The sequence below is a fragment of the Camelus bactrianus genome, chromosome 2, assembly GCF_048773025.1.
Source record: "Camelus bactrianus isolate YW-2024 breed Bactrian camel chromosome 2, ASM4877302v1, whole genome shotgun sequence".
Lineage (NCBI taxonomy): Eukaryota > Metazoa > Chordata > Mammalia > Artiodactyla > Camelidae > Camelus > Camelus bactrianus.
The window spans coordinates 134461416-134477712 of NC_133540.1; the positions used below are offsets into that span (position 1 = coordinate 134461416).

Sequence of the window (16297 nt, forward strand, 5' to 3'; positions counted from 1 at the left end):
GTGCCCCTTCCTCCACCCCAGCCCCTCTTCCAGGTCCTCAGTGGTCGGCCAGGCCTCTGCCTCCAAGCCCCCACCTCACCCCCAGGAATTCCCAGGCTGCCTGAAACTGCCCTGGAAGCTTCTAGATCCTGGGGTGGTCAGCGTCACCTCCCTGCCCACCACCCCCAGGAGCCCATCTGTCCCAGAGCCATCACTGCTCTGGTCCCAGGTGGGGCCCCTGGAGGACAGAGGTGCAGCCCCCAGGTGCCCACAGCCTTAGTCCCTCAGTGCGCTCCTCAGGCCACTCCCAGAACAGCGCCGCCTGGGTTAGGACCACGGGCGGGGTGCCAGGCCCTGGTCTGTCCAGGTGTGGGCGGGAGCCCAGAGTACCTGGGGGGCGTCCTCGGTGAGCCTGGCTCCCAGGACCCTCAGGCGCCTGTGGGGAGCCCAACCACGGCCCCCGGGGACACGGCGTCCTGCCACTGACTGCCCCTCCCTGGGTGTCAGCTGCCTGGTCTTGCTGGTGGAGGTGAAGGCCCTGCTCCCTCCATGGGTCCGAGGCCTACAAGCGAAAGCGAGGACGGCCAAGGGGGTCAAGAGCTGCTCCGGGGCCCCCAGCACCCCTGAGGAGAGTCTGAGCCTGCAGGCCGAGGCCCGTGGTCCCCTCTGACCTGACTGGACCAAATCTGTCCGAGGCCTGGCAGAAGGGCCTCTCACCCACTTCCTTCCCCAGCGCGTACGCACCGGGGCCTCACACAGGGCTGCTCAGGCCACGTGTGTCCTATTGGGCAGGTCCGATGGCTGTGGAGCAGTGGGAGGGGTTTTCAGGAAAAGCTGCCTCTTTTGAGTTCCAAGGGTCCACATAAACAGCTGTGACTAGAAGCTTCTTCCAGGCAGTCCTTTAGTCATTCAACAAACATCCTGCTAAGGCCTGCCGGGACCTACCCTGTCCCCTGCTTGTTGCTGGGTTCTGAGGCCCAGGAGATGATGGGGTGGGGCTGGTCTTCGCTTGAATTCCAGGCCATGTGGAGAGTCAGGGCTTTGCCCCTCAATCGTTTGTCCCCATTTGGGGCATCTGTCTGGAGCATTCAGAGGCCTGCAGTCCCACGTGTGTTCAGGGTCACGGCCCTCTCCTGTCCTGCCCCTTTGGACCCCTGGGAAGACAGAGGCCTGCAGGAGGCAGGGACAGCTCAGTGGGCTCAGGATGGCGAGGGACGCCTGCTTCTGGGGACAGGAGGCTTGTCCACAGGCTAATGACCTGCATGTCACAGGGAGGGTGGCAGCGGTCCAGGCCCTTCCTGCCTGCCCACCCACACTTGCTCTCCTGAGGAAGTGGCATCCCCAGGCTGGTGACTTAGTAGCAGGGCCCAACCCCGTGCAGCAGGCGGGTGTCACGGCCTCTGTACCATGGCCTGCCTGGGGCCGCTGCCCTCCCCCCACCTCCCGAGGCTCCCCTTGGTGCTCCAAAGGGGGCCCCATCTGCCCCAGACATGAGCTTTGCTCCTGGCCCAGCTTATCCCAATCCTCTGTCCCACGTGCCTCCAACACCCAGATGCGAGGCCAGAGCCAGCACCTCATCACCCGCCTCTCAGGCTGCCCTGCTGATTTGGGGGCCTCATGCCACACTGACACAGTGTCCAGGGTCCCCAAAGACATGTCCAGTTAGCAGAGCAGTGGGGAGCCCTCAGCCCACTTCGCAGCCGTTACGGTAGCTCTCCCGCTCGCTTGCCCACGGCCCACCTGCCAGGGGTCGCTGTAACCTAGTAACCTGGTTTCCATGGGAATGAGGGGCGCCCTCTGCAGACACCCCATGCGATGAGGAGGGTCCAGTCCAGCTGGGACAGTGGGGACGGCTCACCCACTTGGAAGCCGTCCACCCAGCCAGGGCTCCCCTTGGGGGAGCTCAAGACACCACAGACCCTACCCCCGGCAGACCAAATTCTGTGGTTCCGACTCTCTGGAGCCCCCATCATAATCTGGACCTCACAGGTCCCTCCCAAGAGCCTGGACACCTCACTTTACTGAGGGGATTGGCCCTAAAGGCTCCAAGTTGGGAGAAGGTGGAGGTCAAGTCAGGGCCCTCCTCTTGGGGACAGCAGGGTACAGGGCTGCACTGGTGGAGGAGCCAGGACGGGGGCATGGCCTGACCCCTCGGCCACCCCTGGCTCTCTCTCAGGATCCAGCCTCAGCCCCACGGTCCCTCCTGCCCCCAGAGAGAGCCACAGTCTAGCCTCAGCCTCCAGCCCTTCTGGGCCATCCCAAGGCCTCTGCTGGCCCTGGGTCCCCCATCTCACTCTGCCTGCCTCCATGGAGACTGACTGGGTCCCCCTGAGAAAGCTTGAGGACGGCCCGACCAAAGTCCTGTTCCTGCTCGTGACACGCACGAGGTCTCCCGCCATTCGGTCTCCAGCTCAGACTATGCTGAACCCCTCCTCATGCAGCAGATCGGTCCTGAGCACCTACTGGGGCCCAGGACTCCAGCACACAAGGGGTGGGCGGCAACTTGGATGTCCTGGGGCCTCTCTGAGTGCAGGCTTGCAGGTGGGGATGAGGGGTGGGGGGCTGGAAGGTCACGCTGCCAGCCACTGGTGGCCCGTGGCTTCCACTCTGAGGGGCCCAGAGATCAGGTGGAGCAGACCAACGGCGAGGCGTGTGGGGAAGACAGAAGAGGGGGATGGACAGAGGATGGATGGGCAGCAGGAGACCCAGGGCCGTTGGCCTGAGTGGCCAGGAGGATGGAGTAGTCAGAACTCCAGCCAGGGGTCTGGGGCAGGGGTGCTGGGCCAGCCCGGTCAGCCTGCGAGGACTGTGGAGTGGCCAGGCTGGCCCAGGAGCTCCCAGGCACTAGCAGGAGAAGGTCCACTCAGCTCCGGCCAGGCCAGGGCCAGGCCAGGGCACAAGAACACACTGCTGGAAAGGGCGTTCTGGAGAGCGCCCCTGCAGAGGCCGCCCTCCTGGGACTTCCGTGTCCCAGGAAAGCAGGCAGCCACTCCAGGTCACATCACAGTTTGTGCTGGGGAGGCTGGCTGGCTGCCCCAGAAAGCAGGTGTGCACGGGAGGCGCGTCCCCCGGCCACCCAGACAGAAGGGCCAGGCCTCTACTGGAGAGAGGGGACATCTGAGTGGACAAGTGCAAACATGGCGGGAGTGGGGGTGGATACAGGGACAAGAGGCTGGGCCCTGGGCTGGGGAGAGCTGCACAGCTGGCCCAGGAGCCCCGACACCCCTGGGGTCGGGCAGCTGGACCCCCTGTGGTTGTCGTCCTGTCACAGCTGGAGCCAGGCAGGCTTCCCCAGTGTCTCCAGCCCAGGGCTTCTGCCTCAGCTGGGACTGAGCAGGTGTGACACACGGAGACCGTCGCTGGGGTCCAGGTTGGGGGAGTGGCTGGGCACTGGGCAGCCCGGTGCAGATCGGCTCCCGGGACTCATGGCCACACCAAGGGCATGTGGTCTGGGCACTTTTCCTGCCAAGGTAAAAGGTGTGGCCCTGGTGTGGGCATGCGGCCTCTGGTTAACACTAGCCCCATTCCCATGGAAACCCGGTTGCTAGGCTACAGTGACCCCTGGCAGGTGGGCTGTGGGCGAGTGAGCAGGAGAGCTACCGTAACTGCTGCCAGGTGGGCTGAGGGCTCCCCACTGCTCTGCTAACTGGACACATCTTTGGGGACCCTGGACACTGTCAGTGTGGCATGAGGCCCCCAAATTGGCTGACTTCTGCCCCACCCAGTGAGCAGCATCTCCTCGTGCTGGGCCCCAGGGGACCCAGGCCAGGACGGATCCCTTGCGAGTGCTCCTGGGGGAGGGCTGGACGGGCACTGAGGTAGCCACAGGGCCAGCTGAGGACGGGAGCAGGGAGCCCAGCTGGCCTGTGGGCCCCCCGAGAGTCTGGCCTCCTGGAGGGGCTGAGGGACTCTGGGCCGGGACCCGGACCCAGGCCCCCAGTGCCAGCACAGGCAGGTGCCTGGGTGAGGGGCTGAGATGGCGGTGGAGGGGTGGAGGGATGGAGGGCCCAGCCACTGGACTGAGGAAGGGGCAGTTAGGGAGAGAATTCTCCAAACCTAGGGCCCAGGGAAGGGCTCCAGACACCCTCCGGAGCAGACTTCTCCCAGACCCCACATGGTAAGACCCGCACCCTAGGGTCCCATGTCACAGCTGAGCGCTCAGCCCAGGAGCCAAGGCGAGGACCTGCCGGCCCGACAGCACCTAGGGGTGGAGCGGGTGCTGGGCCGGGGGCTTCGGTCAGCGCTGGAGACCACTCCTCGGCTGGCTCTGGACACCTTCACCCACGACCCTGTTCAACAGATGTGCCTTCCTCACTAGGGAGAAGTGCCGTCTGGGGGCGACTCCCACAGCCTTGCTGTGGGCACAGGCACCTCCTCCCACTGGGCGAGCACCGCCCTCTGCACAGCTGGGGACACTGACTCAGAACCTGACTCTCGCTCTGCCAGGACCCGAGGTCCCAGCCGGTCCTCCCCAAGACGGGAACTGCCAGAGCACGCTCACCAACTCTCAGAGTTTTGTTGGAAACCAAACAGGTCAGAAGGTGGCTGGGAATTCGGACCAAATCCCCTGCAGGGAAGGCGCGTCCTACAGTACAGGCTCCATGCCGGGGCCGCGTGTCCCTCTGAAGACCACCATCTTTCAGCCACACCGGGCGCTGACGGTCCTTTTCGTACGTGGGTGCTGGGGACTAAGGGCCAGGTGGGCAGGCAGCACGACTCCAAGGGACACCCTCCCTGGGTGGGGGCGCACTGCTGGCAGCCTGGGGTGGAGAGCCTGGGGTGGGGAGCCTGGGGACCCAACGGCACCATCACACGGGATGGAGGGGCCATGGCGGCCACCACGCTGCTGGGCAACAGTTCATGGCAGCTGGAACTGGCGAGAGTAACTCCGGGTGAAACCCGCCTTCTGGCCCCAAGAATACGGAAGCTGGCCCGGGGGGTACGAGCAGGCTCTTCACTGGGACTAGGAACCTTGGGTGTGGTTCCCATGTCACAATGTGGATGTGGGGCTCATGGACCAGCGGGGGATCCATCTGGCAAGGCCGACAAGGAGGCTGTCCCCCAGGGGCCTCGTGGGACGAGCAGATGCTGCACAGAAGGACACGTGGCCCAGGCTCTTCCCAGCTCCAGGGGGACACTGGGCAGATCACAGGCCCTCATGGCTCCTTGGCACCTGCCTCACTGGCCTGTGCCCAAGTGCCTCTCCGTCCTCCCTGCTCGGGACAGCTGGGAGCCAAGTGTCCAGGGTCCCCACCTCCTTGGGGGCTGGGGGTTGGTGGTGGCTGTGGAACTGGTCCCTGTCAGTGGTCAGGAGGAGCCCTCAGGGCTCCGGGTTTCCACCCCACAGAGACTAGTACACGGAGAGCGACGCACTTGGGAAAGACAGGGACCCGCAGGCACACTGCCCATGCAGATGGGCATGCAGGGGGAAGGCTGAGCCCACCCTGGGTGAACAGTGTGGGCCCGACACACTCAGAGCAGAACGTGGACCCGGAGGAGCTGGGTGGGGCTGAGGGAAGGCCTACAGCAGGCAGCCAGCACACCTCGGCCCTGGGTTCACGGCGAACGAGCCAGGAGAATCCAGCCTGGCTGCCTCACCCACCCCCTCCTGGCACCCCTTCCTCTGCCTGGAGGCCCGATGCCAATGCCGGCTCTTGGGGCGGGGGCCTCCCGTGGGGCCCACGTGAGGGGCTCGGGAACGTTTGCTGAGTGAATGGTAGATCTCTGAAAGCCAGTGTATTCATGTAAACCCAGTGACTCCCATACATAAAAAACGTGCAATACTTTCTCTGGATTAAGATACACTTACTGTTTTTCTAAAGTGGAAACAAAGTTTCAAATGAGAAAGGAAAGAGTTTTAAACCAGTCCAGTGATGAGATCTAGAGTTTATTTCTCCGGGAAGAACAGAGTTCAAACACAGGTGAAAACTACACACAGGCGTCTACAAAGAAGAGCAGGACAAGACAGCCAGGCTGCGGCGCAGGCCGTGCAGGGCGACGCGCGCGGGACTCCGCATCCACGCGCCATCCCACCGGGAAGGCACCCGCCCCACGCGGCACTGCGCACGTGCGTACGACCGTGCGGGGACCAGCACCGCCTTGGGTCCCCACGGAGACGCAGCTGCAGGTCTGACAAGACCTAGCCCTGGGGCAGGACTCTGAGTGCCGGCGGCATCCTGACCGGGGCCTTCCCGCCACCCCCAACAGCGGTTCATGACCTAGAGCGTCCGCGCATCACGGGGCACGCCGGGGACACCGGCAGCCTCCAGGGCCCTGTGGACACGCACGTGGACAAGGCTCCTCGCCTACATCGCGGGACCAGGGACGCGGGGACACCGGCGGTGGCCTCAAGCCCCTTCCAGGAGGCCGGGGCCCCACTTCACCTGCCAACACTCGTGCTTCTGGGGAATGGCTCCGCCGCCAGCCGTGCTGCCTGCCTTCTCACGCTAAGTTCCCGCTTCCACCTGGAGGGACACCTGTGACTGGCCGGGTCAGGGAACCCCATGGGGCCCCGGTGCCTGGGCACGCATGCTGTCTGACCGGCAGGCGGAGGGCGGCCAGCCCTCCCTGTGGACGGACCGTAGGCCAGTCCTCGCGCTGCCATTCACGTGGGGCTTCGCGCTCTTGCTCCAGACAAACACTCTTTCAGGCTTGAGATCAAAACGCCGAAAGCGCCAGCAGCCATCGGGAACTTAAAGCGGCGCGCGCGCACAGAAGTTCCCAGGGCCTCGCTTGCTGGTGCTCCCGGGCCCAGGACTGAGGAGGGGGCAGCAGAGACAGTGCCACTGTGCCCGGTGTGGGCGCCGCCTCGAGCCCCGCCCCACGGTGGGATGCCCCCTCCGGGCCCCTCAGCGCCCACCCCGCCCACACTCGAACCTCAGCAGCTGCCGAGTCCCTTCAGAAAAGGCAGATGCAGCCACGACAAACAGTAACCGGGGAAGAGGCCACGTGAAGCCTCCCGAGAGCTTTTGGGGCCAAGGGCTAACTTACCACAGCTGTTTCTTTTTTATTGGAAACTGGGTGGACAACACAGGGTGGACAACACGGGGTGGGTGACACCAGGCGGGCAGGGAGCAGCAGAGTCACAGGGGCGCAGGGGTGTCACACTGGGAGGTACCTGGTCTCGGAGGCCCCGCCGAGTTCCGCGGGGCAGGGGGTGGTGGCAGGAAGGTGCTGTTGGGGCTGTTGATGTCTCCCTCCCCCGTGAGCGTCAGGTCAGCCACATGCTCGCCCTCCACGGTCTGGACGTCCCTGGCCTCTGCTTCCTGCGCCGGGGGGCTGGGGGTCCCGGGGGCACAGAAGGGCGCGCTGTCCGCCGAGCCAGGGCTGGTGGCCGGGCTTTCTCGGCAGTCCCAGGCGGGCCCCTGCGGCTCTCGGGGCCTGGGAGCCCTCTCCTTGCCGTGGCCTGTTGTGGGTCTCTGGCCGAAGGCCTTGGCGGAGGCCAAGGATGGGGTGAGCTCCGTAGGGCTGGGGGGCAGACGCAGGAACTCGGGCAGCACCAGGTCCTCCTTCCTCAGCAGCCCGCGCTGGTCGTCTGCTCTGTTGCTCTGAGCTTTGGAAATGAGCTCAAAAAACTCTACAGAAGAAAACCCACATTGACTAAGTTTTAGAGAGTCTACCGTCTGGCACATGCAGCCAAATGCACGTCTGGAAAGCTCCGTCCCGCTGCCCAGGCCTCCTCACTCCTGTCTGTACCCGCAGGGCTGCAGGGACACTCTCTCTGCTCCTCCCTGAAGTCAAGCTGCCTGAAGCCCAGACTGAAAACCCGGCCTGACTGGACCAACCCTGCGCCGACGGGTTTCAGCAGCACATCTCTGGTGCCACACAATTCCTGGCTCTCTTCTGAGGATTACAGAGGCCACTGGCCAGACACTACGGCCTGAAAGACCCAGGACGTGCCCCAGCCTGGCGCCCGGAGCTGGTGAACCAGCCTTGGCCAATGTGAAGGATGCACGGGTTGTGTCACCACGAACCGGGGGCCTCTGGGGGTCACCACCCTTCAGAAGAGGGTGGTCCAGATGGGGCCTGAGAGTGGCGCCCAGCCCTGAAGGCCGGGCCCCTCTGTCCACGCTGGGGGCCCCACGGCCCCAGGCCCCTCCCGGGCGGCCCCGGGCGGCCTGCTCTATAGCTCCTGCTTTGCTGGCTTCCAGAGCTCTTCTTTTTCCCACCTGGGCGGATTCCCAGTCGTAACTCGAGTTCACCATGCAAAGTCGATGGTGTCTACACTGAGTTTTCTCTAGTCTTTAATGACAATCTTAGCTTCTGAACAAGGAGTTTAAAAATCTCAAATCTCGCTGGCTTTCAGAAAGGCGCCAACTGCAGACAGCTGTGTGCGTTACTCCCGCCTGATGTTGGCCGTCACAGGGAACCGTGACAGCCCAGCAGACCAGGATGTGCTCCCTGGGCCAAAGCTCAGGTCACAGGAACAGCTCAGTTTCGAGTCAGTTCTCAAGCTTGTCTTTGTTGTAAGCTTTCAGAAGCAAAGGAAGTTTCCAGCACCCTCCCTCTCCGTCTCCCGGTGCATCCTTCCTCCCCTGCGGGCAGGGGAGAAGCACAGGCGGCCAACCCACAGGCTAACACAGCCTTTCCCCTGGGCCTCTGGCCAGCAGAAGACAGCCAGCCCTGGGCCCTCCTGCCTGCCACCTCCTGGTGAGGACCCTCAGAGACAAGGACCCTGATCCCCGAGCCTCCCTCTGAGCCAAGGACCTGGCTGTGGGGAGGAGACAGACGGAGGGCCCACACGGGACTCCTGACTCCTAAGGGGCCTGGCTCTCAGCCTGAAAACTGGAGTCCTCGTAAAGTCACACTGACAACTGAAGACTGATGGGGGACAAATTCTCAGCATGACAGGGATCACAGCCACCCTGATGTCAGTAACACAGGGCAAGTTCCAACGATCACATGGAAACCTGACATTGCATTCACTAAAAATGTGGAAGTTTTAGAAAGTACACCTACCCTCTGCTTCGTCCAAATTAATTTTCTGAAATTTTTTTTTCCCAATCTTTGCAATAGATTCTTCTCTCTTTGAAAGCCGGGGATCCCTAGCATTCTTCCCATTTTCTCCTTTTATTTTAATAGAATTAGACTTGCCTAGTGTTCTCTCCTCTCCCTGCGTCAGAAGGAAAGTCAAAGTTCTACTCACATTTCAGACACATGACAACACACAGTTCATCAGTGATATAACAAAGGGCTTTGAAACGTAGATTGCATTGATTTGGACTTAAAATGTGTTGCAGAAAAGTCAGCCACAACGATGAAGGTTACAAAAGAACAGCACATCAGGCACCCCCCCCCCCGCGCCCCCCAGGCCAGTGGGCAGAGGCGGCATGAAGGGACCACGAGAAGACCCCCCGTCCGGCCCACCGCCCGGGATGCGAGCCCAACCCGACCAGAGGCGCAGGGGGCCACTGGGGCCGCGGGATCGCGGGGCTGGCGGGCCACCCGCCCCGAGCATCGCGTCGCAGGGGAGGGGCGAGGGGGCGGGAAGAGGGCAGTTACCGTAGCCGACTGGCTTCTGGAACTGGTGCTGACGGATGTACTCTGTTTGGCTGGCGCACTTTTCTGTTTATCTGTGGACACTGAACACAGTGAGATAAGCTTTCTAACTGAGGTGAGTGCAAATCTGTCTCGACACTGAACATAATTAGGTTTCTATGTCTTTGAGAGAAAAGCTGGACAGAAGCCCAAGTGTGAGATACCGGCCCCTTATCTACATGGACGAGTAGGCCCAAACGCCACACGCGGGGCCCTCGTCCGCCTGCCACGTCTGGCAGGAACGGAGCAAGGGTGACGTGGAGAGGGCTCGTGGTTTGCAGGTTTACTGGGCCTTTGTGGTCATGAGCTGAATGGAAGCTCGTTTGGATACTGTTTGGCTCGAATGTCTTTAGAAAGTAGACGAGTTTCACACTAGTATTTTCAAATATAGCCATTGCCCCGAGTCGGGGCCGCAGGCCGGCCCCAGTGGCCCTCACGGTCCACAGACGACTCTCTGGCCCAGAGAGGCCTGGCGGAATCACAGCGCTCCTGCCTACGAGCGGCGTCACAATTGCTGCCTGCACGGGCCTGCAGCTGCGCCGTCAGACTCACCTGTGCACAAACAGGCCAGAAGGTCCAGGCGCGTCAGGCCCGAGAGAGGCACTGAGCACCTGCGCCCTGTGCGGGCCGCTCACCCTCTGTGGTGGCTACCAGGCCTGGGGGAGAGCGCACGGCCTTCTCCAGAACCCAGATGGGCCCAGAGGGGCAGGAGCAGCAGGCACTGGAGCCCCGAGGGCAGAGGGACCACCACGGTCTGGGTCACCAGCAGGGATGGAGGCAGGTGACTGGTGCCCCATTTTAGGGCTGAGCCAGCTCGCTGGGCCAAAGCCTGGGAAAGGGAGGGGGCAGCCCAACATGGCCCCCAGCAGCCCTGACACAGCCACCTCCTCGCCTCACTCAGCAAGCTCCAGAAAGCTCTCTCCAGGAGACATGCCCCCGCCACCCTCCACCTGGGAGTGGCTGAGCGCTCCGAGAGGTGCAGGTCCCGAGGCTGCAGGGCCTGACTGAGCCCCAGCTGCCAGGCTGCTGCCCCAAGGCCAGGCTCTGGGCTGTAGGGACCGCCATGTCCCCGGGGCAGCGCTGTCATGGCTGAGGCAGCGTGCGGGAAAGGGCTCTGGAAACCACCTGATTCCACACACAAGGCACAATGGGACCTCCATCACCACCCAGGCTCCCACCTCAGCTACTGCTGGGCCAAGGCCGGGCAGCTCTGCCCTGGGGTCCCCTGTCCCTGGAGCAGAGGGATGATGAGGCCTCCCAGGAACCAGGCACGCTGGAACCCAGGAGCAGCCCCGGGGGTTCCTCAGGGCCTGTCGCCCCTCCTTACGATTGAGAAGACACCCTCAGGAGGCCCCAGCACGAGGCCCTCGCGCTCCTGGTCCCAGTGCCTCCTGCCCAAAGTCAGGGCCTGGACTCGTCTAGGCACCTAGGGTTGAGCTCGGCCCTGGCAGGGGGTCGCCAGGCCCGAGAGACGCTAAACCCCAGCAGCACCGCCTGGGCTGTCGCTCTGAGAGCTCAGGGCAGGAGTGGGCGCTTCCCCGGAGGCAGAGTCCAGGGGCCCGGCAGCATGACCCTGCTCACCTTTCCCTCGGGAGGGGTCCTTCTCCTCCAAGATGACCCGCTGTCCGTCCAGACTTGAGATGGGGGCTCCCAGGTCCAGGGGCTCCTTCTCTCCATTCTAGAGGCAGAGAAGGTACAATGAGTAACCACCCAGCTGGAACTTTCCAGAACAACCGTATGTGGTCCATCTGCTGACAGCAAGACCTCCCCAGACTTAACGGAATCACACACCAGGTGACCCCAAGTCCTGGGCTGGCTGCAGACTCCTGACATGGAACAACCAGCGCTGGCTGGCCTGCCTGGAATGCTGGCCCTAGAAACCCGCGGGGACCAGACTGCCACTCGAGTGACGGCCATTGGCTGCACTCGGCCACGTCGAAGGTCCGGGGGTGAAAGACACGCGGCAGGTGCTACAAACACCTGCGTCCACAAGCCTGGGGCTGTCAGTGAAGGTGGCCCAAGTCTCAGCACGACTCCCCACCTGGATGCGGTGGCCCTGAAGCCCTCCGTGGCCTTCAACATGCCAGGAGGCGAGTGCGGGGGCAGGTGCCTCCCTGTGGGTGGGAAGCAGGTGGGCCCGAGGCCCAGGGTCCTGCCCTCCTCTCCTGGGGAGGCTCTCTTACTGTTCAAGGTCCACAGCCTATGTTGAAAAAAGCATCTGAACTTGTGGTTTGGCTCCAAAATTCCCTGTAAGTCAGAACTACACGGTGACCAAATGCCCAGTGGGGGCTCTGGCTGAGTGAGGACCAGACCAAGGCTGGCAGGGTACTGCCCGCTCAGACTTCCTGGCCTCGGGGGGTCACAGTTCACTGAAGAGGGTCAGCAGGTGTGTCCAAGGAGAGCCACGTCCTCACAGCCCAACCTCAAGGACCCTCCACACTGCCCTCGCCAGTTCCCCAGCCCCGAGCCCCCAGGTGGCTGGACTGCTCTTCCGGGTCAGGCTTCACCAGCCAGCCTTCAGGACCGGACACTCCTACGTGACCACAGAGCACGTGTCCATGACCTGCCCCCCTTTTCAGATAGGGAAACAGGCCCCGGGGGTTGGGGGATCGCTTGCGATCTGACATGATCAGAGTAGGGAATGCGTCCCTCTCTGTCCGGGACACTCTGGACTCTAGGACGGCACCCCCACCCCCAGCCCCAATGAGCTGGGAGGGGGCTTCAGGTCACTCTCGGGGTGTCCGAAAACAGCTGAGCACAGCCCTCTCACTCACGTCAAAGCTCTTGAACAATTCTGGAGCCCATTTCAGAGAAAATTAAAATCCTAAAACTACTCGAAATCATAGCTCTGATAAAGTATATTTTCCAAAGAAAGAACACAGGCAAGTGTGTCATAAATCACCACGTTTCACAACAAATGTGTATCACGTGCCGGGACCCAGCAGGGACCAGCAGACACGGGTCCCAGCTCTCCGAGCCTGCTGGCTCTAGGCGTCTCCCTGCGGACCCCCTCTGGTTGCAGGGACAGGGACTCTGGTCTTGTCCCCTCTGAACTCATTCACCGAGTAATGAGTGATGACGGGGGCCTGGCGTGGCAATGCTGGAGAGCGCTAGCTCTGCGGCGTGGAGGCTGGAAGCGTGACAGACCCCAGCGGGGGCCCGACAGTGGGTTGGGCAGGTGGGGCAGGCGCCACCGCGCTCCGCCATCAGCTCAGATTTGCAAATGGTGAGAGGTTGGAGAGTTTTCATGTATTTGTTTCTCCTCTTTGTTTCCCTGGGCCAAAAGCCCCAAATCTTAGGTATCAACCCAAACCCCAGTGGGAACCACCAAGGCATGAATAAACAACAAGCATCTCCACCGAAGGGCATGGGAGCAGGGGGCCACGGGGCCGCCTCCCACCGGGCCTGCCAGAAGGAGGGCTGCTGACAGGCCCCGGGTGTGTCCTTGGTCCCACTGGTCACAGCTCACTTTGTGGACAGCTGGGGGCACACTGGGTCCCCGCAGGCAGCACCGAGCTGCAGCTGAGCCGGGCAGCTGAGCAGCACGGCAGGCCTTGCGTCACTCACCAGCCGGGCCACCAGCTCGCTCAGGCGCAGACCGTACTTGGCTGCCACGGGCCTCAGCACCTCCGTGACGGGCTTGCTGGGCTTGGCCTTGAGTCCCACGGACCGGTTAATCGGCACCAGATCCAGCCTGGTGGGAGGGGAGAAATGGGCACATCTGCTACGGACCTACGACAACTGTCTCACAGACATTACGTCTTGAGAGCAGAGCTGCGTGGCACGCCTGGGGTCCCCGAGTCGGCCCCAGGTTCTGCACGAGAAGAGAGCCTGCAGGGTTTTCTCCAAGGCCTGGTGGGGCTGAGCTGGGGCGGCCACACAGGCCAAGAGCGGGCCCCTCCCCACGGGACGGCCCGAGCTCCGCATCCAGCCTGCCCGCCACCCTGGTCATACACGGGCAGGGAGAGTGCCCCTCTGGCCCCCGGGGCTGTGAGCAGCTGCCTCCCACCGAGCTCAGGACGAGGGCGCCGGCAGCCCCTTCCAGCAGAGCAGAGGCCCGTGGAGGGGTCACCAGAAGCAGCCGTGTGGCTCTGGAAACCTCACAGAAATGACAGTTGCATTTTTCTTACCGAAATAAAGTGCGTTTTTCTAGGCGCAGGTCCCTGGACTCCAAGATACTGCTGTCCTGATGCAGCACCAGAGGCTTTGGGACACGTGAAGGAACAGAGAGGGACATCAGGGGAGCCAAGGTGCCCCCCGCACCCACAGTGTGCAGCGCAGACAGCTGCACGGAACAGCCCTACCGGCCCAGGGCGAGAGAAGGCTCCCCAGCCGTCCACTGCTCGTCCGCAGAGGGCCCCACACAGCACGACCCACCCCCCACCCCCCAGATGGCCTCCGGCAGGCGCACTGCTCAGAGGAGGAGCGCAGAGTCCGGCCCAGCAGATTTACTAAAACAAACAGACTAGCCGGTCCTCCCATCCCATCGGCAGGCTCTCCCATGGGCAGGACCCCGGGCAGGAGAGGCCCAGGTCTACGCAGCCTTACCTTGTCTCCGCCCACCAGGAAGAGGTCCACAGCGGCCCCGTTGATTCCCTGTCGCTCGCAGAGCCCGGACAGGACCTCTTTGATGGAGAGCCCTGCCCTGACGGGCACCATGCAAGACGTCCCATCGGGCAGCTGGATGCTGCAGTGCTTGGTGGCCTTGTCCCTCTCGGGCCCCAGGGTCCTGCAGGCCTCTGGCTGGGGGGCAGGGAGAGAGGTGGCGGGTGCAGGGTCAGAAGAAATGAAGTGCCAAGGCGCCTGGGGAGGCTATGGTAGCTTCCAGACACCTGGGGAGGCCCCCAGTGTGCCTCCCCGTCCACACCCACACCCGGCTCTGGGAATTCAGAATCCCGTGGAGCTTCTGGGTTAACACCAGGGACAGCAATTCCCTCTCTCTCTCAACTCCAGGCACCATACTTACAGTTTCTCTCTCCAGTCTCTTGGTCTAAACACTAAGGGCTGCACTTAACCGGCTTCCCTGCTCAGAACAGGGAGGGCCCCTCACACTGCTGTTCTCGGGTCTGGTCTCGGCCTCCCTGACGCACAAGCACGTGGAGTCACCCTGTGGAGCCCACTGAGGCCACACGGTCACCGTGGGCTGCCTCCGCCCACCTCTCAGTCTGTGGGGCCAGGCACCCAGGAGGCAGGCTGGACCGCACCCTGAGGGCCTGAGGCCCACCCTCTGCTGCTTCTGGTCATCTTTCTGGATCCTTCTGTCTGACCTCTTGGGACCAGAGGCCTTCCCAAGAAGGATGGTCAGCCTGAGGGAGGGGCTGGGAGAGGGGAGATGCGGCCCTCAGAGGCTCAGAGGCAGGAACACACCTGCAGGATGGGGAGCAGATGAGGCGGGAGAGGCAGCTGTTCGGGAGCACCAGGGACCAAGCCTTGCCAGACAGCAGCACCTGCAACCTGACTGTCTGCATTGCTGGTGGACTGAGTCAGGGGCTGGAGGACAGCTCCTAAGGCACCTCCCCAGCCTCACCCCAGGCAGGGCTCCAGGTGGGCAGGAGCTGGACCGCGGGGCCAGCCCGTGGCCGCACTCCCTATGCAAACCTTTGGGTCTCTCCCGATGCCTCCTCTGGGTCTCGAGTTACAGCATCCTTTCCCCGCTAGAAATAGCTCCCTGCCACATCCTGCTGACATACAGCTTGCCCTGGCTGTCACTTCCTATGGTCTGAAAATCTTTCACCCAAATGGTACTTTGGAAAACTAGTCTGTGGTGGTAGATTCACTGCAAAATGGCCCCAAATCTCCTCTTTCCACAGACGCAAGTACAGTCATAAACGTTCTTTGTTTTTAGCCGCTGAGCTTTGGGGTAGTTTGTTAGGCAGCAGTAGCTAACTGACACATGGTAAGCTCGTCCAGCCTTAACTGTTATTTGGGGAAATAATATTCCACATTAATTACTGCTTGGCAATTTCCAGTGACCAGGATGCTGGCGGCAGTAAGGTTTTCCAAAATTGGTATCAGACAACAGCTAACCAGCTAGCCGGTCAGCCCAACGTCTCCCCACTTCCTCCACCTAGTTAGAAATTGGGACCAGACGAGCAGTTTAGAAGGGTGCGAGGAGAGGGCACAGGGCAGGCCAGGATCTGGGCTCCCCCACAGGCAGGGGCCAGGCTGGGGGAGGACTCGCAGAAGCAGACCCTGGGGCGTCGAGCTGATGGGTGTTCAAATGCTGAGACAAAGATGGAGCACCTGCTGGCTCCTGGTGGGCGTCCAAAGAGACAGCGACTGAATGAGAACAAAAGATCTCAAAAATAGCCCCAGAAGTATTTTTAGGACTCAGGGGGCACCCCTTCCCATCTATCAAACGGCTCCTCTCGGATCCCATGAACCCCAGTAGGGAAGAGCCTGGGTGGAGCCCCAGACCCCACATTCGTGAGGGACACGGCTCTCGTGCCCAGAGGCTGGCGGGCCCAGTGAATCAGCTGTGGCCTCAGGGACTCACCAGGTCCAGGCTCCCGGCAGAGGACACGGAGCCCTGTGACTCCCTGCGGCCCAGGCCTCCATTGGCGTGCAGGGGGTCTAGAAGGGGAAAGGGTCGCTCAGAAGGGCGAACAGCACCCACTTCACCTGTGCTCACTTAACACAAAAACCCATGCATGTGGTCACGGCTCCCAACCCCCACCCCATCAGGCTGAGCACACTTACACAGAGGACAGAAGCCAGGCTTGGAAAGGCCCCTGCACGGCCTCACCTCCCAGACCCACCACTTGGCCCACAGCTGGAGTCA

General features: G+C 62.5%; 1 protein-coding gene across 8 annotated transcripts in view; it reads right to left on the reverse strand.

The window, feature by feature from the left end:
- The window catches only part of RGS12 (regulator of G protein signaling 12), a 113558-nt gene that overhangs the window by 1628 nt on the left and 95633 nt on the right, over positions 1 to 16297 (reverse strand). For 6 of the 8 annotated variants that reach the window (XM_074351425.1, XM_074351423.1, XM_074351413.1 and 3 more), the window contains 8 exons: positions 16013 to 16089; positions 14065 to 14259; positions 13647 to 13720; positions 13084 to 13210; positions 11098 to 11194; positions 9481 to 9560; positions 8938 to 9091; positions 7097 to 7555 (listed from right to left, as the gene is read on the reverse strand). In XM_074351425.1, the coding sequence (XP_074207526.1) occupies positions 7097 to 7555; positions 8938 to 9091; positions 9481 to 9560; positions 11098 to 11194; positions 13084 to 13210; positions 13647 to 13720; positions 14065 to 14259; positions 16013 to 16089 (1263 nt within the window). Of the gene's footprint in view, positions 1 to 7096; positions 7556 to 8937; positions 9092 to 9480; positions 9561 to 11097; positions 11195 to 13083; positions 13211 to 13646; positions 13721 to 14064; positions 14260 to 16012; positions 16090 to 16297 lie in introns of those variants that run through there. The other 2 variants (XM_074351432.1, XM_074351429.1) reach the window with 1 other exon arrangement.